We start from the raw sequence: 23,074 nt of genomic DNA, 5'->3' as shown, positions 1-23,074 counted from the left end.
CAACCTGTGAATCCTCTCTATTAATGTTTGCAGACAAAAGTTATTCCTAAATTAGTGTACTCTTCTCCACATAAAAGTACTGGGAAAACTGAAAACAGTATTAAAAGTAAAATGGTGTAATTTTAACTGTATTAAAAGTGTAATGGCCATCTATTGTCTAGAGCTTGTTAAAAATAACCAATATTACAAACAGCCTTGTGTTCCCAAAATGCAGGGTTTGTTTTTTTTTTTTTCATTATCAAAACAACCTATTTTATATGAAAATTAGAAACAGTCATCTTAATACCTTAATGTACATCTTTCTGTATCCTTTTCCATGTATATATATTCAGCTATGTACATATGTATATGTACGTTTATGTGTATATATAACCTTTACCTCCATGTATTATTTAAAAAGTAGTCATACTATATGTACTTATAACTTTTAATCAGTCAAGGTTTTGAGTGTCTGAGATGTGCAGAACATGGTCTTAAGCACCATGGGGCATTGATAGATCCATTAAATAAAATCGCTACTCTCAAGATATTTATAGTCCAGCTGACTAAGATAGGACAAATATATAAGAAGCAATGTGAAGTCCAGTGCAGTGGCTGAGCTATATGGTCTATACTAAGCACTCACAAGGAATTAAAATTAGCCTTCAAGGACCAATGGAGTTGAAGAGGTAAAGGTAGCTAAGTACCCAGCATGTAGTGTGGGCTCACTAACTGATGGTTGTTGCTCTTATACTCACCCCAAGTTCTGACTCTAAGTGTCTAGTGCAGAAGAATATTGATTCCATTTCTATAAGTAGAGAAGTTGAGAGGAAAAAGGGTTACAACTGCAGGAAGAACTTTGAGTTAAGTGTTGTCCGGGTGGAGAGCTGTTTCTGCACATAGGTGAAGATGTAGAGCTTGAGTTCTGGTGAAGAGTCAAAACAGCTTTGAGAATCATCTACTTAGAGACAGTAGATGAGTTTTCCAAAAGGAGTAGGCCAATAATTGGTTTTATTTCACACTGTCCTTTATGCCAGCTAAAGTTGATACTAAATACCATGGCAAAAAATAAAAAAGCCTTACTTGTCAGTGAGTTAGAAAAATGAGGGTTTGTGGTTTTTGTGCCAAGAGTTAAAATCTCTCTATCTTTGTAATTCTGGCATTTCTTCTTCTTGGGTTGCCTCATAGCTCAATAGTTGGGAAATATTAAATAGCAAAATGTGTGTGTGACAGACAAAGAGATTTGTTTTCTTTTCTTTCTTTTTTTTTAAAAAAAATATTTATTTATTTATTTGGCTGTGCCAGGTCTTAGTTGTGGCATGTGGGATCTTCGTTGCCACGTGTGGGCTCTTAGTTGTGGCATGCGGACTTATTAGTTGAGGTATGCATGCAGGATCAAGTTCCCTGACCAGGGATGGAACCCTGGCCCCCTGCACTGGGAGCGTGGAGTCTTAACTTCTGGACCACCAGGGAAGTCCCCAAGATTTGTTTTCTTTAAAATAAAAGATTCTCATGTCTAACTTAAATTTTCAAATTCTCAAGCTGTTTTTGTTCTTGTCTTGCTGGGTCTCATTATCTCTGTTTGGCTTTTCACTTACAAATCATGTTTCATATATGTGAACAGCGTTGGGAATGTGACCTTTCTCATGACCCTGTAAGCTAAGATTTTGCTTTGCATTTCCCAGAATAAATGTCACTAAAACATATACATTCTGCTTTTCCCCTAGGTAAAAATCTCTACACCAATGAATACGTAGCTATCAAACTGGTGAGTAGAATCTATATTTGTGGTAATTATGTTTTAGTGCTCTCACCCTTCACATAGCTTTTTACAGGAAATGATTGTAAGCGTTCACAAAAATACTAATGTTATTTTTCCTTGCATATGGTCCCACATAGTCATTTCCTTCAAATATATATAGTGTTACAGTGATGAATCACTGTATACTGTAAAACACTATATAGTTAGAAGATGCTAACTATAGTGTTAGCAATAATAAATCAAAAAAAGTTAATAAAACATAACTGGAAGGAAAAAAAAACCCTAGTAACTGCTGTAAACTTTGTACCTTTCACAGTGCTATTTTTTTTTTTATCATTTTCTTATTCTTGAATATGACTGATCCATTTAAAAAATGTAAGGTATTTATTAATATACTTCCAAATGTGATCATCTAATCATTGCCTTAAAAAGCTGTCAAACGTGAAAAACACATTATGTGGTCAGATTTGAAGCAAAGAGTTCAATTGGTTTTGTCAGTGCTAATCTTATGAATAACTAACCTAGTCACTGAAAATAACATCCTGTTAAAAAAGAATAATTCTATTATTTTTAAGGATGAATAGTTTTAGAAGAAACAGTTCTTTATCTTATATTTAAGATTGATGAAAAACCATTTCTAGCCGTATGAAATGCTCTATATAACTAGTTTCTATGAAACTGTATAAATATTGTCCTCTTAATAAATCCTAGTACATTTCCCAGGATCTGAAGGTAGTTTTGGGCTTCATTAGTTGGAAGGCAGAGACGTTAATAGTTGAAGGAAGTATCTTGTGGTAATTGCTGTTTTTTTCTAATTAATTGCCCCTACCACATCCACACCTGCTCTGTGGCTGGTCCTTTCCTCTCATTAAGCTTGTCTGTGGAGTAGTTAGAGTTGTCCTGTGAAGAACTGACAGGCATCAGATTAGTTTCTCTACAAAGAGGTGGACAGGGAGCAGGTCTTAGAGCAGGTAGCTCCTTGGGAACCAAGTGTTTTGTTTGCTGACTTGGAACTTTTGTTGGAGAAATGGGAGCAGGAAGAGAGACAATGCATGTAACAATGCAGACCAAATATTTTTCTCAGCTTGAATATCAAAGCATTAACTGTATATTTTTATTTATGGGAATTTGATTATTCTGTGAAAGTGTTATCTAGTTCATCTCTTTTTTACTTTTTCTGTTTTATTGTTTTGGTAAGTTGGAATAATTTTGATTCTTTGGGACTAGTAATAGGGAGAAGCAGCCCCTAAAACACTTTAAAATGTTGCCTCAATACTGTATATTTGTAATTGTCCCCTTATTTATCAAGACTTCTTCTGAGGCTTTCTGTTACGGGCAACTCATTCTATCTAGATTTCTCTTTCCAGGTTCATACTAGTCGACCTGTTTAGATAAGGTTGCATAACATTATTGACATGACTGACCATTGCATTTCACTTACATTTTATTAAAGTTTTATTCTTTGTATGGCCAAGAGTTAAAGGTAGATAGACTTCATGTCATCTAGTATGGTGTGCCTCAGTACCTCATTTCCCTTTCAAATAAACCTTAAATAAAGGCTTTTTAGAGGATAACAATCTTGTCTGTGGGCCTCCTCTCTTGCTGTGGGGCTGTATTCTCTGTGGGAGATATGATGGCAGTGATTGAGCTCTTTTCACTGTAACAGCAAAATTTGCCTTCAGCATTACAGTCCTACAAGGACTACTGCTGTCAGTTTAGGATTTCAGGCAGGCATGTGTGTTCCAGAATAACCATGATTCTGGCAAATAGCCAGCCCTCTATGGAAATGTGATCAGCATCTGGCACAGAAATACAAGGAAGCCCTTGCTGGTAGTGTTTCAGTTCTACTTTGTTTAGATCTTCATTGTGGGCTCTTGTTTCTTGGATTTCTAGGAACATTTTTTTAAAAATCAGATACAGTGTAAACAAACTAGTGTGATGAACCCCTCCTTTACCCCTGTCATCCAGGTTTCTGGGGGTCTTTTTAACAGAGGTTTTCTAACAGTTGTTTAAAAAGTTTTCTCTCCATGCTGCTAATCCTACTGCCTTTTACAATCTTATAGATTGTTTGCAGTGTCCTTTATTCATAGTGCTTTCAGAAGAGCACTTGAAGCTCCAGTTGGTTGAGCAGTCTACGACTACGTGCTGAAGGGGTTGGCTGAAGGATGTAAGTCCTTCCGTCTGTGATAAAAAGCCCCTCATGTCTGAATATATGTGATGTGTACACCCACCTTCAGCCCTATAACTCTAAAGCGATATTGCTTTTTTTAATCTGTTAACTTATTTACCCAAGATCAGATTGAATATTTCCTATTAATGTTTCCAGTATGAAGTTTGAAGGTATTAGGTTTGAAGAAGGACCTGTGTTTTTTAAAATTCATTGACCCTTGTGGTTTGTCAGAATTCAAGACTGTTTCTGCAGAAAGAACACTCCTCTTTCTAGTGTTTAGATCAAGCTCTGGTTCCATATCAATTTGTCATCAACTGTCTCTTTTGGTTTCTTGTGAATTATTAATGATTTTGCTAAAAGACAGATTCTGAAATTGGCTGCTTTGATGGTGGTATATTAGAAGATCTAAAACCCGAATAGATAGAGACTGTGTAGCTGAAGAGATAAATGAATAAGGAAGTGACTCTACAGTATAGTCTTAAATACATTTTTTTGGACTACAAGAATCTTGAGTAACTTGAAGGCCACCTCTGATGCTTGCTGATTTTGCAATCAGAGAAGGGTATGAGTTCTTTCATAGAGCTCCTTAGGGCTTTGAAGTATTCCAGCCTACCTGAATTGATTTAGGTAAAACCTTCCTAGAAGCAAAGGTGTAGACTAGATAACGTCAAGGAAAGTTCTGAATTCTGTGATTTATGGATTCTATATTTTAAGAAAAATGCAGAAAACTTCAAGTGGGCTCAGGAAGAGCCTTCAGGGGTGATCAAATAACTAAAAAATAGGACCAGTGAGGAAAGGTTAAAAAAATTGAAATTACTTTGCCTGAATAAAGGAAGTTTAAGAAATGACTGAATAGCTTTGTTATTTGAAGATAGCTGTTATAGTATTCACAGGTTATTCGGGAGCTGTTTTGTCTTTGTTATTGAGGATATAAGAGAAATAGGCTAAAGTTTCAGTAAGTGGAGATTGCAGTTACATATAAAGACCTTCTAAACCATGAAACTTGTTAAACACCAGCATGAATTAATAAGGGAAGCTGTGAGACTGTCCTTCCTTTGAGCCTATATTAAAAATAAGACAAGTAACCATTCAATGGGGAGAGGACAGTTTTTTTCAACAAATGGTGTTGGGAAAACTGGAGATCCACATGCAGTGAAGTGAGACCCTTTACATCATACACAAAAATTAACTCAAAATGGGTCAAAGGCCTAAACATAAGAGCCAAAACTATAAATCTCTTAGAAGAAAACTTACGGGAACAGCTTCATAACGTTAGATTTGGCAGTGATCTCTTGGATATAACACAAAAAAGCACAAGTAAGAAAAGATAGATAGGTTGGACTTTATCAAAAACTTCTGTGCATCAGAGGACTCTGAACAGAGTGAAAAGATAACCCATGGAATGGGAGAAAATATTTGAAAATCATATATCTGATAAGGAATTGATTCTCGAATTTACCATTTTAACCATTTTTAGTTGTACAGTTCAGTGGCATTAAGTACATTCACATGGGTGTGCACCCATCACTATCATCCATCTCTAGAACTTTTTTTCACCTTCCTCAACTAAAATTCTGTACTCATTAAACACCAACAGCATTCCCCTCTCCCCCCAGCTCCTGGCAACCACCATTCAGCTTTCTGTCTATGAATTTGACTATTCTAGGTACCTAATATAAGTAGAAGCATGCAGTGTTTGTCCTTTTGGGTCTGGCTTATTTCACTTAACATACCATCGCCAAGGTTCATACATTTTGTAGCATGTGTCAGAATGTCCTTCCTTTTTATGGCTAAATAATATGCCATCACACATATGGAACAAAATGTAACCACATTTTATTTATCCATCCATTTGTTGATAGATACTTGGGTCGCCTCCACATATGGAACAAAATGTAACCACATTTTATTTATCCATCCATTTGTTGATAGATACTTGGGTCGCCTCCACCTTTTGACTATTGCGAATTATATTGCAACAAACGTGGGTCTACAAATACCATTCTGAGTCTGAGTTTTCAGTTCTTTTAGGTGTATATCCAGAAGTGGAATTGCTGGATCATGTGGTACTTCTATATTTAATTTTTTGAGAAATTGCTGTACTGTTTTCCACAGTAGCTGCACCATTTTACATTCCCACCAGCAGTGCACAAGGGTTCCAATTTCTCCACATCCTTACCAACACTTGCTATTTTCTGTGTTTTTGATATTAGCCATCCTAATGGATACACAGATGTATCTTTCAGGGTAATGTTTGATTTTCTTGTTAACTAGTTGCCTGATACACTGTCAATTCAGAATGATTAGCCAGCCAATTCTTGAAGTTTGGTATAGAGCAAAGTGTGGTAGTATGGCTGCTTTATCTTTGGGCTCTTTAGAAAACTCTATTTTTAAAAACTTGAACACTGTATTAACTAAAGTTACAAGTTACATATCTTAGTTGCACTTACAGTCTTTAATTCTCTAAAGTGTAAAAATAAATATACATAACACTGTTCCTACAGCTTTATTCATAATATTGAAAACTGAAAACAGTTCAAATGTCCAAAAGTTAAGGTTTGTGTGTATGTACACACACACACACACACACACACACACACACACACAATAATACATAGTTTTACTTACTGCTATGGAATGATGTCATCATCACATGTTGAATTTAAAGACATAGAACACCAAATATAGTATGCTCTCATTTATTTAAAATACGTTTTTGAGTCTATATTATATATAAATACATGTATAAATCAATATTTGGAAGAACATTCACCAAAATGTTAATAGTGCTTTTCTTTTAAATGATAGGATCTCAGGTTATTTTTACTTTCTTTCTAATTTTTGTGTGTACGAAATTTTTTTCCTGAGCATATATCATTTTTCTATAAATAATAAAACCATTTACTACCCAAAATTCATAATAAAACAAGAAGGAAATACTTGCTGGTATTTAATTAAAAGATTTGGCACCTGGTTTCCTAGGAGAATATATTTCAGAAGAATACTTCATGGTGAGAGAGCTATCCTTGAGTGATGTCTCATACAGAGTATTTTTATTTAAATATCCATGGCAGGGATTGTATATAGTTCAGCTTCATCTTCCCCTAGATGTGCTTTCAAAGAGAAATTGTGGTAAGAAAATGCTATTATATATGAATATCATCTCTAAAATATTAAGTGGTCTTAGCCCTGGTTTACTCTGAAAACCTAGGAATGAAAAAACTGTCTAAATCTGATCACAATTTCTCTTCTTGGGTTTCAGGAACCAATAAAATCACGTGCTCCACAGCTTCATTTAGAGTACAGGTTTTATAAACAGCTCGGCAGTGCAGGTAAGTCAATGTTTCCTCCATTTATTCAGCATATAGCTTAGCTGGAAGCCCTAACATATGTAAATTTTCTTGTCTACCCTTTTTGCCAGACCATGTATCTCCCCTACTTGCTGGATAGGTAAATACACATAGTCAACTAAAAAGCTACTTACTCTCTGGCATCTAGAAGGGCAGCTGAGTTGATGAGGGGTCTGTGCTACCATGCCTGCCCAAACGCTTTCATCCACCTGAAATACACATGGTATGGTTTTTGCTTTTTGGTAGTTTATTCATTCTCTTTTCATTCCTTTATGTATACAGAAAGAAAGGAGGAGGTGTTGGTAATTTTCAAGCTGTTTTTACCACATTGAGACTATATATCCATTTTAAAGACATACTGCTAAAATATATCTTCTGAAATACCTTAACACTGTCACTTTATCTATTGTTCTCATTAATTTGGAAGACCTATCTATATGATTGTAATAACCTATGACCTCTGAGGATTTTTTAAAAATTAAGTTTATAATTTTTAAAAACATTCCTGTTTTTTGCCAAAAAGGTCAAATTTCTGAAATATCTTACTGGCTTGCAGAAAAATATATTGACTGAACAAATGTTACCAACCCTAAGGAGGTTGAACCCATAGGATTCCTTTTGCAGAAGATGAAATCCTTCAGTGCTAGTTTAATTATTTGACATTAATAGACATTCCTCTGCTTTATGCTTCTTCAATGTGACAGTTTTTTGTGAATGACTGAAACATAGTTTCTATTTCAAGTACCATTATTGAAGGTGCTGTTGAAGGAATTTGAGTTTCACTTCCTAAAATATATACAATTATATAAGAGCCACTGGGTGTTATTCAAGTCATCTTATACCCTGACCATGGCAATAATCAGCCATAGTCATAACCTAGGGAGGCCGGGATGAGCATTTGTCTTTCATTGAACCTAACATGAGTTCTTGCAGACAGCTCAAATGCATTCATCTCAGCTGTTATATGCTGCCCCTCCACTGCTCACCCGCAAGTCTTCTTTTAAGCTACGTGTCTTCAATTCCTTCAGTTTTTTGCATTATGTGATTAACAGATACTTCACTGTCATTGCTCCACTAGGAAGCATGAATGTACACACGCACACACTCCTGGTTTTGTGATGTTCCTCTTAAATGAGCCTCATAAAACAGCGCCAGTAACTCTGGATTTGGAGACAGTGGGATTATTATCTTCCTTGATCTAGACACAATAGTTCTATTAATTTAGGTTAGCTATTTTAACAGCCATTTTACATAGTTGACTTTTATGCATTTATGGAGTTCTACTCAGTTGAAACCTTTATGTCTTTTTTACATAAGCTGCCATCAACCAAGGCTTTCTGAATTTTTCTGGTTATATAATTGATTTTGATCACCTGAACCTCCTAAATGTCATCTTATTTTATCCCATTATTACTAAGTATTGGGATGCTTTTCAATCCTAATTCTGTTACTGATGATTACGTATTGACTGTTTTTTAATTATAACTGCATATCCCCCCTGCCCCTTCCCTAAGACTACTATAAGCTCCTTAAGAACAGGCTTTTGCCTTCTTCACCCTGGTGTCTCAAATGTATCCCAGGACCCTACATAGTTCTTTCACATAATAGGAAGCTGGGAAGAGTTCTGGTGACAGAAGGAACTTAGGAAGATTTGATAAGCATGCGTTTTAGATTTTTGCCAAGTTATTAAGAAAAATATTCCCTGGGGATGGCTAAAAAAGGGAATTTATTTATTTATTTATTTACGATAGGTAAGAAGTGGATTTGTTTAGAGAGATACACATTCCGTAGACAGAACGTGGTCCGTCTCAAAAGGCGAGAATGGCCCTGGGAGAAACACACTCCACAGAGTGTGGGCCGTCTCAGAAGGCGAGAGGCCAGGAAATTTATTTTGAAAGTAGATCAGTTGACAAAGTAGACAAGATTTCACCATGTCTCCCTATAAATGTGAGCATGAACACTAGAGCTTGTTCCTAAGTTACAGGCACAAGCATTTCTCTTCCTGTTTTTCTAGAGTGAAGTTCCCAGCTGCAAATGTTACTCATCAGTAGTTAATGTATGAGCAGCTAGAGCACACATGCCCTTCTCTTCAGAACCAAGGTGATGTTGTGGCACTGTAAATAAACAACCTTTCACGCTGAAAGCACACAAACCAAAATTATGCAATCATTGTTTCTACTCACTGGTGCTTTGTCTGTCATTATTCAGCACAGGCCGAAGATTTGCAAGCTATTTGGGTATCATGACAAGGAATACTTAAAAAGAAAAAAAAGCCCATTGTGACTTAGGTTTGTTCAAGGAATTAATCAGTACTTAAGAAATAAGTGGATGAAATCTGGGGGGAGAAATGAGTGATCATGAATTTAAAGGACACTGGTATAGCTATTTAAATTCCTAAAATAAGAACTTCTGTGTTGGCTTGAGAATATGACCATTTTTTCCTTAAGTACAAAAGTCTTATTCACTACCTTGCTTTTTGACCCCTACGTTGCCCTGACTGTATGATCTGGAAATTCATACCAGTTCTCTACTCATGTGTAGATAGAACAAAAATGGTAGTACTGGCTGATTGTGAACATGGTTTAAGGTGGAGCTCTTCCTGATTGTCCCTTCTTTTCCGTGTTTGATCTCTAACTTCTTCCCTTCTATACCGTCGTGTTCTACAGTGAACAGTCACACTTCAAGCTTTCTTTGCTGATTGTAACTTTGCCATCAAGAATTTCAAGACCTGATTATTTACTATGAAGGTTATCTCTAAGATAATCAGGGAAGAAAGAGGAGGGCCTTGAGAGTCTTGAAACTGAGGACTTCGGTCTTCCTAAAAGCTACCATTTTTTTCCTTTTTCATTTATTGTAGAAACCAAATTATGAAATATTAAAGGATATTTTGAAAGGAGGTGGTGGTCCATGTTCTTATCACCCTAACTCAGCCACATTTTATTTGAATATTTCTCTTTTTCATATGCAGACATATTTCATAGTTAATCTCAGTTCACATGCAATTGCATGTCTTCATTCACTGAACATTGTAACATTTGTCTTGATGCTGCATTAGATACATGTTTCTAATCATTGTATAATATCCTGTCAGCTTTGTAGACCATAATTTAGGCATGCATTTTGTGCTGTCAGACTTTTAGCTTGTTTTTATTTGAAGAAAGCATTTCTCCTATTGATTTCTGATACCTGAGTGTATAACTCAAAACTTTTCTTTCATATGTTCTGCCATTTACTCCCCATATGATACGATGGTGATTTTCAAATGTTTAAAGATCTGTTAAATGATAGATTAAGTTTATTCCAAAGGATTCCAGAGCAAAAATTATAGAAAGAAATTTCAGTAAGGTAAGTTTGACTTTGTATAACAATTAAAACAGTGTGAAAGTAATCTAAATGTCATCAATATGGATCTGGGTAAATAAATGGTGATATATTTATACCATGGAATTAACTATTAAAAAGAAAGTAGAGCCCTGTGTACTAACATGAAAAGATGCCCCAATATATTTTTTAAGTAAAAGGTTTTGCAAAACAGTATAGCGTGATTATATTTCTGTAATACAAGAAAAACATATATAATACAGATATGTCCGCATGAGCACAGAAAATATCTGAATGGATATATTAAAAAGTTAATGATTATCTTTGAAGAGAATGATTAGAAATGGGAAGCAGTCTTTAGGTTTGCACTTTAATCCTTTCATGTTGGTTGTATTTTTTGCCCTGATCATGTATTATTATTGTATTGTTGTTGTTATTATAATAGCTAATTTTTTAAAAGACTGCAGCAGTGGATTTATGGTTTCTCTCTTACCTCTTCCATCACCAAGCAACCTGTTTCTGTCCCCATTTATCTGGAGCCATGTGTTAACAGTTTCAGGCATAAGGTCAACAAATGATGATAAAGTGGTGCAATACTGTGTTTCCTTTCTTTCCAAACACCTTCTTGTAGGAAGAAAAAAACCAAATTGTGAACTGGAATAAGCTGTCTTATGCAATAGGATTTCCTGTCTCTTAGCAGGAGGGCAGTTTTCAGGCAGAAGTTAAACAGTTATGCATTCTGGATTTTGTAAGGGAGATTTGTGCACTGGGTAGAAAGTTAGAATACGTGACTTTTTAAGACCTATTTGAACACTGAGATTGTATTCAAAACTTTAAAGACCATGTTACCATGCAAAAAACATCCTGGTGCAGATGTTTATACTTGGGGCCTTACTCAGTCTCAGAAGACATAAACTTATTTTTCTAAGTTAATTACGTCATAAATATAACCCTGGCAAAGTGGACACCCAGTAGTCAGTGACTCCAAATGGGAACATTATCTACTATTTTCACATACTTGGATGTGTGCAGGTGGGGTAGATTTTTATTTGCAAATTATGGTTCAGTTATTGAGCCTGATATTGCTGGAGAATTTCCAAATTTATTACAAAGAAAAACAGTATTTTTAAAATGTGAACTCTGCAACTATATGTAATGACTATGAAAAATTATTATATTATTCTTTTCCTCACTGTTGGAACATCAAAGTTTTAGGTTTTCTCCAGTGACTAAACCAAATACATTATTCAGTTTTGTCTTATTTTTGCTTCATTTTCTCTTATATCGTTGTTTTGATTTTTCACAGTACAAAGAGCTTTGGCACTGAGCGCAATTATACTTTTCTTTTCAGATGTAACTTTGTATAGGTTGTTCTGAGTACACAAGATTAGAAATAAGGGACTTAAAGATTGACTCTGGGTTCCCTGGGGCTGGCTTGCCCTCCTGGTAGCTTCAGTATTTGTTTGGTACAATGGGCCAGCTTCACAAGAAAGAACAGTATTTAATCATGGTAATTAAAGACTGTAAGCCTTGCATTCAGCAGATGAAAGCACCCAGTGAGTTATAACCATCTTTCTTATTTTCTTATCATTTTCTTCAGTGATCAGTGTTGGGTTAATTGTATTATAGTCACCATGGGTAAGTCTCAAACTTATTTTCCTGTTATGGGAATGTTTTTAGGTTTCCCTATGCTCTGAGTGTCCTTTTACTTAGGAGAGTATATACATTGTCAGTTTTTAAATTTCCCAGCCAACAAATCTTTTATCCAGCACACCTCCCACTTTTGCTCATGTCCTAACACACAGGAACAGGACATGTGGATGACAGGTTTGGGGCAGAGATAGGCAAAACCAGTGGCCTCAACAGAGAGGAGGCCTAAACATAAGAGAGGGACAGTAGGAGCATGAAGGTTCATAGCTAGATAGGGACTGGTCACGTAATAGGGGTCAGTATATGTTTGGTAATTAAGTAAAAGATGAATAAACCAGAACCAAGCACGCAGCTGAAGTGGCAGGAGAGAGAGGGAGGAAGGGAGAGGGAATGAGTCAACAAGAGCAGGAGCAAATCAAAGAAGATGGGGGGAGGGGTGAGTAGGCAAATGGCAAGAAAATAGGATTCTAGAGACAGAAGTGAGAGTGCAAGTGATAAAGCCTGGTGGAGGCCTCTGACTTAGCCAGAAGGAGCAATAAAGTTGCCTTCTGTTACTGTTCTCCGAGTTTTCTGTTTCTTAGGAACAGTGGTTTTGAACAATAGCTTTGACATTTTTAGTAAAAGTGGTAGGGTAGGTTATGGTAAATTCCCATCACTTCACTTGGCATTTGGAAAGGCCTAATTTATAATATAAACAGATAGTACAATGACCTCTTTGCTTCTGGAGCCTTCTTAATTGTATTGAGAGATCCTAAAGGTAGTAGAGGAACTCATCGTGCTCTGGTTAAACATTTAATTCCACTTCCACCCAGCAACCTGCCTGGGAAAAATTCTCAGGGGCTCTGGGAATAAATATCATATCATAGACAATCTAAGCCTGAGCTGCCATGTCCTGGCTTTTAAGCAGCTATTCTAATCTGCTAATGACTATTCTGCTTTGGCTTTCTTGTAAAGGAGATGGTAATCCTCAAATTAAGGACAGCAAAAGGGAATTCCCTGGCGGTCCAATGGTTAGGACTCCGCACTTCCACTACAGGAGGTACAGGTTATATCCCTGGTCAGGGAACTCCCGCAAGCCTCACGGCAAGGCCAATAAATAAATAAATAAAATCTTAAAAATTAAAAAGACAATAAGATACTTTCACAGTGATATTTCACAGTGTAACAAAGCCCAGGCAAAATCTCATTGGAAAGAGAAAGCAAGTGAACTTAAGTGCCCACTAGGTACTTTCTATGGTTATTTCATTTTTCCCATTTTGAGCACAGCGAAGTTTAGTAACTTACTTTACCCAGGGTCACACAATAGGAAAACCTGAGCTAGGAATGTGTTTGTCCCATGTTTTCGTACAGATTTCTGTCTTATGTGTATACCGAGCAGAGGCCAGATGCCTGGCACCTTCTACCCATTAGCCCTTGCCTAATTGTAATAGAATAGTGGAAGATAGTTGTAAAAGTGTTAATTGATGCAAAGCCCCAGAACTTTCCCCCAGTGAAACAGTAGGATTTCCTGTTTCATATGGTGCCCCCAAATTTCATGCCTTTGTTAACCTCCAAAATCTTTTATGGCCTTAGGTGATCTAGGTTTTGAAACATTTCTTTCCAAAGTAAATTAATCATTTTGGTTGAATACTTGTGCCATGTGTGCAACTGAGGAGCTCAGAGCTGCCCCACCCAAGCCATTTTCACCCACTGAAACCTTTATGCTATGAATAAAGAAAGTATTCATATTCCGTAATAACCTATATGGGAAAAGAATCTGAAAAAGAAAGAATATATGTATGTGTATAACTGAATCACTCTGCTGTACACCTGAAACTAACACAACATTGTAAATCAACTATACACCAATAAAATTTTTAAAAGAAGTATTCATACTCTGCAATTTTGAAGTTTCTGGGAAGGAATGGTTTTATATGTCATCAAAAAAGATAGGAGGTACAGGTTGGTACCAGAAAAAGAGCTTTGAATCTAGGCAACTGTTAAATTAACAGGAACATGGTTCTACTTCAACAGAGAAATAAAGCATAAATCTGAAGAAAATCATGAGAAAGTGTGAGATTGGCAAAACCGTCCTATGGTGTTGTGGACTTCCTTAGGAGTACATTATAAATAGGCTGGGCAAACACAGGAAGCAGTACACAGGAAAATAAAAAATAAGAACATCTGAAGAGATGCTGGAAAGATGGGGATTTTACTGAAAATAGAAGTGAATCATACAACAAGAGTAGTTACGAACAAGTAACATGGGTCAGCTAAGATGTTCAGTAGTTAGGAGTGCTTTAAGGAATTGAGAAGAAACGTTTTCGTCTCCAGTTGGGCAGAAAGTTTTCGTAACAAGAGAAGAAAGGATGAAATAGTGAACTTGGTAAAAGAAAGTGAAATCTGGATTCTTTCTTGCCATATATAAGTTTTTCAGAAGTCTCTCTGCCAGAGATATTACAGAGAGAGGAGACATATACCACTAAATTCAGGGAAAACCAATCTTAATTAGTTTAAATGGGCAGTCTTGAAATTACATTTTGAGAACTGGAGATTTAGACACTTGCCATCTCTAATTACAGGCAGTGTGCATAAGTGGAGACAGCCAAGAATGGGAGCAAGGAGAAAAGTTTAGCCCGTTTTCCCACTGTTTTTCGGTGACTTACTGTTAACCTTGTGCCCCTGCTATGCCTCAGTTTCCTTATTCATGTAACGGGAAACTTCCTCTTTCTTATTGAGTTTGCAGACCTTCTAGGGATGAATGAGGTAATGTCTGTAAAGGCCTTGAATCCTTAAGGAAAAAGTGCTATATAAACACAAGGCAGTATTGTTTTACATTGAAACCAAAGATCTAACTTTCCTGTAGAAATGGAAATATCCTATTTACATTTCTTATAGCTTTGAAAAATATCAGAATGAAGAGATAACAGTTTCATTTTTGAAGAATTTTTGATGGATTCTCAAACAATAGTGACTTAATATTTCCCAGTCCTTTCTCTGACTTAATAGAGCAGAATTCTGCTGTGGTGAACCCATCACATCTGTGATCTTGAGGGAGATGTTTGGTTCTTTCAGAGGAGCTGAATGTGGTCGTGTTGAAATACAGTTATGAGCCTGCTTGGTGAGAATGACCACTTTTGCTTCTACAACTCCACAGCCTTTCGTGCCAGTTTGGAGGGGACACTTGGCCACAGCCATCTTGTACTACCTGGAAAAGAACCCCAGAAAAAAAAAATCCAATTGCCATACCTATTTTTGTTTTGTAAAATGGAATTGAAACCACTATGCAAGGCCCAGGCCAAAGGATTCATTAATATTTGGTCCTTATCATAACTGGATTCATCTCTGAATTCTCAAAGGAAGTGGTCTTACTAGTGATGAACTACTGAAACATCACAAGTAAGGTTTATTACAGTGGTCTGTGGGAATGTTAGTGAATGTCATTGCCCCCCAAAATGAAACATACAAATGGCTGGGCTGCCTTCTGCCTCCAGTGTAGAAGGTGAGATTTCTTAGGAAGCCAGACAGTGTAAAGGAACAGATAGTAAATATTTTAGGCTTGGTGGGCCACTTGTGTCTGTTGTAACTTTTCAACTCGTGTTATCTATATTCAGCTCTTGTTGTCCTTGTAGCACAAACATAGCCATAAACAGTTTGTAAACAAATGAGCTATATTCCAATGAAGATTTATTCATGGACACTGAAATTTGAATTTTATGTAATTTTCACTTATGAAGTAGTCTTCTTTAAATTTTTTTCAAATATTTAAAAATGTAGAAACCGTTCTTAGTTCTCTAATCATGCAAAAGTAGGTGGGCCAGATTTGACCTAAAGACTATATAGTTTGCTGATCTCTGCTCTAACATGGCAGTGACCAAAACTCCTTATTCTTTTTTATCACTTAGCTCAGTTTGCATAACATAAGAATTACCTCGAGACTTCCCTGGTGGTCCAGGGGTTAAGACTCCATGCTTCCAATGCAAGGGACATGGTTCAATCCCTGGTGGGGGAACTATCCCGCATGCCGAGTGGTGCAGCCAAAAAAAAAAAAGAATTACCGCAAGGAATACTTCCTTATTCCTTATATATATTCCACCCTTTTCTAAAAAATAAATTTATGTATTTATTTATGACTGCATTGGGTCTTCGTTGCTGCGCACGGGCTTTCTCTAGCTGCGGCGAGCGGGGGCTACTCTCGTTGCAGTGCAGGGCTTCTCTTGTTGTGGAGCACGGGCTCTAGGCGCGCGGGCTCAGTAGTTGTGGCTCTTGGGCTCTAGAGCGCAGGCTCAGTAGTTGTGGCGCACGGGCTTAGTTGCTCTGCAGCATGTGGGATCTTCCCGAACCAGGACTCGAACCCATGCCCCTGCATTGGCAGGCGGATTCTTAACCACTGAGCCACCAGGAAAGTCCACGTTCTACCCTTGAGGCGCTGTAATGAGAGAACTTACAGAGAGAGAGCCATATCCCTCATTCTGTGGACTTTTCACAGTGTAGTATGCTGCTGGATTGTGAGCTTTTTTTTTTTCCATTTATTTTATTGAAGTATAGTTGATTTACAACGTGTGTTAATTTCTGCTGTACAGCAAAGTGATTCAGTTATACATTCTTTTTCATATTCTTTTCTATTATGGTTTATTACAGGATATTGAATATAGTTCCTTGTGCTATACAGTAGGACCTTGTTGTTTATTCTATATATTATAGTTTACATCTGCTAATCCCAAACTCCCAATCCATCCCTCCCTTACCCTCCTCCCCCTAGGCAACGACAAGTATGTTCTCTATGTCTGTGAGTCTGTTTCTGTTCATAGATCAATTAATTTGTGTCATACTTTAGCTTCCACATATAATTGATATCATATGGTGTTTGTCTTTCTCTTTCTGACTTACTTCACGTAGTATGATCATCTCTAGGTCCATTATTTCATTCTTTTCTATGGCGGAGTAGTATTCCATTGTCTATATGCACCACATCTTCTTTATCCATTCATCTGTTGATGGACATTTAGGTTGTTTCCATGTCTTGGCTATTGTAAATAGTGCTGCAGTGAACATCAGGGTGCATATTTCTTTTCGAATTATAGATTTCTACAGATATATGCCCAGGAGTGGGATTGCTGGGCCATATGGCAACTCTATTTTTAGTTTTTTTGAGGAACCTCCATACTGTCTTCCATAGTGGCTGCACCAGTTTACATTCCCACCAACAATGTAGGAGGGTTCCCTGGGTTGTGAACTTTTTAAGGGTGAGAAGCATCTTTTATTCATTATAGTATTATTTGCATATCACTTAATCCAAAGAAGAGACTCAACAAATGTCAAATTGATGAAATCTCAGTATATAAACTCTTCCAGCAGGATTTCACTGGCAGTGAGATCACCAAGTTAAGTGGCAGCTTCTTTCTTTTATGTGTACACTCTCCTCTTCAAGATCTCAGCGTCTTCTTTATTTGCTTATGCTAGCAATTCTTGATTAACTGTATTAAGGAAGCAGAATAGAGATACTAATGAATAATTCAAGATATTAGAATGAAGTCCTCCAAATTTTTTCTACAGGGATTTGGTGTACAGTCAGAGACATGTATATTCACTATTACCTACAAACTTAGAGCATCCAAGAACTGCCTGGCAAAAGTTCTGGAATTTAAGCCCTTTGAAGGTAGGAATTATGTGTGGTTCTCATGAATATAATGGCTGTAGTAGTGCACATCTTCATACATAAATGGCCCATCAGCAGGTAGAAAATTATCTGGACACAATCACATTGAAACGGTTGTCATAATTTGTCAACTTTTTGCTTGGGTCCACTCTCAACAGTTATAGTTCAGAAAAGATAGGACTCTAGATCTCTTACTATGCTACCTAAAAAAGAGAGTAACTTTTAAAAAAAAAAAATTTTATTTATTTATTTGGCTGTGCTGGGTCTTAGTTGTGGCATGTGGAATCTTCATTGCAGCATGCGTGTGGTATCTAGTTCCCTGACCAGAATCGAACCCAGGCCCCTTGCATTGGGAGCACGGAGTCTTAACCACTGGACCACCAGGGAAGTCCCAAAAGAGAGTAACTTTGAAGAAGGAATTTACAACTGTGTGCAGCTTGCCCAAAGGCAAATTTTTTTTTCACTTAAAAAATTATTTTGTTAACTTATGGAGAAAACTAATATCATTGAAGGTTTAGAAAAATATATAATAGAAAGATTTAATCTCTCTACTCACAACTACTATTCTCATGTGTACTTCCTTAGTCTTTTTTTTTTTTTTTTAAATTTATTTTTGGCTGTGTTGGGTCTTCATTGCTGTGCGCAAGCTTTCTCTAGTTGTGGCGAGCGGGGGCTACTCTTTGTTGCAGTGCACGGGCTTCTCGTTGCGGTGGCTTCACTTGTTGCAGAGCATGGGCTCTAGGTATGTGGGCTTCAGTAGTCATGGCACGTGGGCTTAGTAGTTGTGGCTCGCAGGCTCAAGAGCGCTGGCTCAGTAGTTGTGGCACACGGGCTTAGTTGCTCCGCGGCATATGGAATCTTCCGGGACCAGGGCTCGAACCCATGTCCCCTGAATTGGCAGGAGGATTCTTAACCACTGCACCACCAGGGAAGTCCCCCTTAGTCTTTTTATGTATATATTTTCATTAAAAAATTTTCTGATTTAAATATAAGATGGGGGTCTGTTTATCAAATGGGAAGGTGTAAGTTTCACACAGTGCTGAGGTTCTTTTAGCTTTACTATCCAATATGGATTTGAGAGATGAGATGCTAAAGGGATAGAATGAGTTAAATGTCAAGTTGAATATTATGATTGGAAAACAGTTGAAATATTGAAGATACTGAAAACATTTCTAGGCAGATAATAAAAAATGTTAGAGAATAAGTTGCTGGGGCCCATATATGTTTGTCATGTCTCCTGTATTGAGGCACCATCAACTATAGGAGCTTCGTAGCCTAATTTGAGTATAGAGGCTTTGTTCAAAATCCTAAGATAATTCTCAGAACACCGTATTTCAGTTCAGTTAGCTGCTGGGATAACCTAGTAATCAGTCAATAGCTAGACCACCACCAGCAGTCACAGATCATATCTCACACCTATATACTAGTTTATAGGTATCTTATTTAAAATTCTAGGATTTCGGGACTTCCCTGGGGCTCAGTGGTTAAGAATCCACCTGCCAACGCAGGGGACACAGGTTCAATCCCTGGTCCAGGAAGATCCCACATGCCGTGGAGCAACTAAGCCCGTGCTCCACATCTACTGAGCCTGCACTCTAGAGCCCACAAGCCACAACTACTGAGCCCGCGAGCCACAACTGCTAAATACCGTGAGCCTAGAGCCCGTGCTCCACAACAAGAGAAGCCACCGCAATGAGAAGGCCCCACACCGCAATGAAGAGTAGCCCCCGCTCACTGCAACTAGAGAAAGCCCGCATGCAGCAACGAAGATCCAACGTAGCCAATAAATAAATAAATAAATAAAATGCTAGGATTTCAAGGTTGACAGTTTTTCTAAGGAAACCAACTGTTAAACACAGTGTAGTCACATTTGAGGTCAGGAGCTAAAGTTAGCACACAGGTGAAAATCACACATAATCAGAGTCAGCCTTGAAAAATCTCTCAAATTGCCCATGGCGTATAGAGTGTAGTCTAACTGGATTTGTGTATATGATCATACTCAGTAAATATGCATGGTATGGATGTTTAGTATATACAGTGCTGCAGAATTTATGTAATAAGGTATGCATCTTCAAAATATGGTAGTTTTTTTTATTTCTTAAAATTTTTTTTGGCCAAGCATATATCATTAAATTTAAGTAAGTGGATTTGATGCTTACGCCATTCCATGTCTCACTCTTCCTTCTTTTTGCTAATTTCTATGAAAGACTTGACCTAGTACTATGTTAGCTGTTTGCCTCTCTGTTTTCTATCTGTAAGCTCCCTAAGGAGAGAGTCTGTGTCTTACTTATCTTTTTTTTTTCTTCTCTCCCTAAAGCATCTAGTGTAGTGTCTTGCACATAGTGTTTAGGAAGTGATGGTTAAAGAAGAGGAAGAGGGACAGTTATGTGTGTGTATTGGTAAACACCATTTGATTACAAATAACAGAATCTATTCCAGTTAGCTATGATTCTAAAGGAGAATTTACTGAAAAATCATAGGGACATATCATGGAACCAAGGAAGGAAATATACAGGTCTCACTAGGGATTGGAACAAAGCACTTAGAAAGCCTCTAGGAACCAAAACAACTGCCCTTTGTCCCTGGCTTTCTGTCTAACTCTTCTGGACTCTGACACTGTATTTGACCCTCCTTCTGCTTAGGGTCATAAAATTTTATGCCTTGGCTTCTGTTAGCCCTCTTCATTTGCTATGTGTTACCAGCCTTCTCTGCTTCTCCTTAACATTTGGTGGAAGAAAGCCTTTTATGCAGCCCTTCTCCATTTAAGCACCAGCAGAGATTGACTGGAGTCCTGTATCTCAGTTGCAAGCTCCAGGACTTCCCTGGTGGTCCAGTGGTTAAGACTCTACGCTTCCAATGCAGAGGGCACAGATTTGATCCGTGGTCGGGGAACTAAGATCCCGCATGCCGCACGTCGTGGCCAAAAAAAATGCAAGTTCCTAGGAAAGAGACCGGCTGACTTAGCTTGGAACAGCCTTCCAGTTCTGGTCCCAATGCCGTGATGAGGGTGCGCAGGATCACATGGACTCCACCACTCAGCATAGAGCACGTTCTCTAAGAATGTGGCTTAAGAACTGGGAGAAGACAGTTGACAGTGTGACAAGAAAATGGTGGACTCACAGACCATACTTTTCTTTCTCTTCATGTAACCGTTGCTAGAAAACAAAACATTTTGCCTTAAGACAGTTCAGCATCTTGAGATTCTCAAAGTGGGGAGTAGAGCCTGAAAACAACCACCGTGTGATGTCCTGGCAAAGGGCAGTGCGTACTCCCAGAAAAAGAACTCCCTCTTTCATTGCTGATTGTGCCTGTGTTTATTGTACTTATCATACGCTTGTTGGAAAAGAATAATCTTAAGAGAAAAATCTGCTTTGGGCCTGTGTTAAGAGAGACAGAGCTTCTCATACTTAGAAGGGTCTGGAATGATGAATTTAAAGCCATTTCTGCCAAACTTTCACCCTTTGAAGGACCTGCTCCTTTCAGCATGAGTGGCATATTTGAAATAAATAAACATCAGGGCAACAGCAGAAGCCTCATATTAAAAACAAACAAAAAAGTTAAAGTCCTGTCCACTGGGTAAAGGATGAGGAGTATATTTGGATATACTTTGCAGAAGGAGCAGCACCAGGGTTGTTCCTCTCAGGGAGAAGAACCTAAATATGAAAGTGTGCTTGAGTTGGTGAGTCAGTAGCAAGAGCCCGTGATGGGTATATGAAAACCATCTCTGTCTTGAAACAGACTCACAGACATAGAGAATAGACTTGTGGCTGCCAAGGGGAAGGGGGTGTGGGGGAGGGATGGATTGGGAGTTTGGGATTAGAAGATGCAAACTAGTTTATATAGGATGGATAAACACAAGGTCGTACTGTATAGCACAGGGAACTATATTCAATATCCTATGATAAACCATAACAGAAAAGAATATAAAAAGAATGTATGTATATGTATAACTGAATCACTTTGCTGTACAGCCAAAATTAACACAACATTGTAAATCAACTATGCTTCAATCTTAAAAAAAATCTCTGGGGGACTTCTCTGGTGGCGCAGTGGTTAAGAATCTGCCTGCCAATGCAGGGGACACGGGTTCGAGCCCTGCTCCGGGAAGATCCCACATGTCGCGGAGCAACTAAGCCCGTGCGCCACAACTACTGAAGCCCACGCGCCTAGAGCCCGTGCTCCGCAACGAGAGAAGCCACCGCAATGAGAAGCCCGCGCACTGCAACGAAGAGTAGCCCCCGCTCGCCACAACTAGAGAAAGCTCGCGCACAGCAACGAAGACCCAACGCAGCCAAATAAATTAAAAAAAACAAAAAACAAAAAAACTCTGTCTTACAGTATATGGAGCAAACTTCAGACAAGGGAAAGTGTGTTGTGCTTTTCATCTTTTCCTCTTAAAGAGTGTGTGTGCATGTGTGTACATTTCCAAATCTACCTACCTTGTCCAGAAAACATTTTAAAAGGACATTTAAATGCTTCTATTGATGTTACAGCGTAAATCCAATCTGTAGCAAAAATTTTGTGAAGCAAAAATAGAAGGGATTGTTTCATTTACTGGGCTTGGAAAGGCATAATTGTCATACTCCGTACTAGTTTGCTGGTCTTTGATGGAGCTAATTTAGTCGTGATAGCACTATGAATTCCTTTCCGTTCTTCCAAGGACAAAACGTCATAACTTTTAACCTTTATTAGCTAGCCACAGTAGTTAGCCATAAATAGGAACAGATATTTCTGAAGCCCAACACTCAGTACACTTCTGGACTAGGATAAATTCTATGGTTGTGTGTCCTTTGTGTTATATTCCATAGTTTCGAGCATTGGGACATTTCTCATGTTACGGCTAACAATGTACTCTACAGTATCGTGAAATATAAGCATAAAAGTTCATATGTAATGCTGTGAGAGACTTGCTTATCTGTTAGAGCCAAACCCTTGTGGCCCTTCTCTGCTCCTTAAAACTCTCAAATAGCTCTAAGTCACATGAGGCATAGAGAGTAATTACCTTTAATTATACGCATAAAATGTATTCCTCTCTCCTGCAAAAAAAAAAAAAAAAAAAGCACCACTTCTATTTTAGATACTTGGCTGGTGAAGACTTGTTGGGCCAGTAATTCCTTTAATTGCAAATTCGGAGTTGTGAGTTTATTATAGAAATTGTGTGGCCTGCATGCACCTCACAGTTACACAAAGTACTGACGCCTTTT

The 23,074-nt window shown here is 37.7% G+C and overlaps 1 protein-coding gene across 3 annotated transcripts in view; it reads left to right on the top strand.

Moving 5' to 3' along the window:
- CSNK1G1 (casein kinase 1 gamma 1) overlaps positions 1-23,074 on the top strand; it is a 188,562-nt gene that overhangs the window by 107,398 nt on the left and 58,090 nt on the right. For all 3 annotated transcript variants that reach the window (XM_068553416.1, XM_068553408.1, XM_068553425.1), the window contains exons 3-4: positions 1,707-1,747; positions 7,174-7,243. In XM_068553416.1, coding sequence (XP_068409517.1) covers positions 1,707-1,747; positions 7,174-7,243 — 111 coding nt within the window. The remainder of the gene's footprint in view (positions 1-1,706; positions 1,748-7,173; positions 7,244-23,074) is intronic.

The sequence above is a fragment of the Eschrichtius robustus genome, chromosome 1, assembly GCF_028021215.1.
Source record: "Eschrichtius robustus isolate mEscRob2 chromosome 1, mEscRob2.pri, whole genome shotgun sequence".
NCBI lineage: Eukaryota > Metazoa > Chordata > Mammalia > Artiodactyla > Eschrichtiidae > Eschrichtius > Eschrichtius robustus.
Note: the sequence above shows the minus strand (reverse complement) of the source record. Positions and strands in the feature narration are given on the sequence as shown.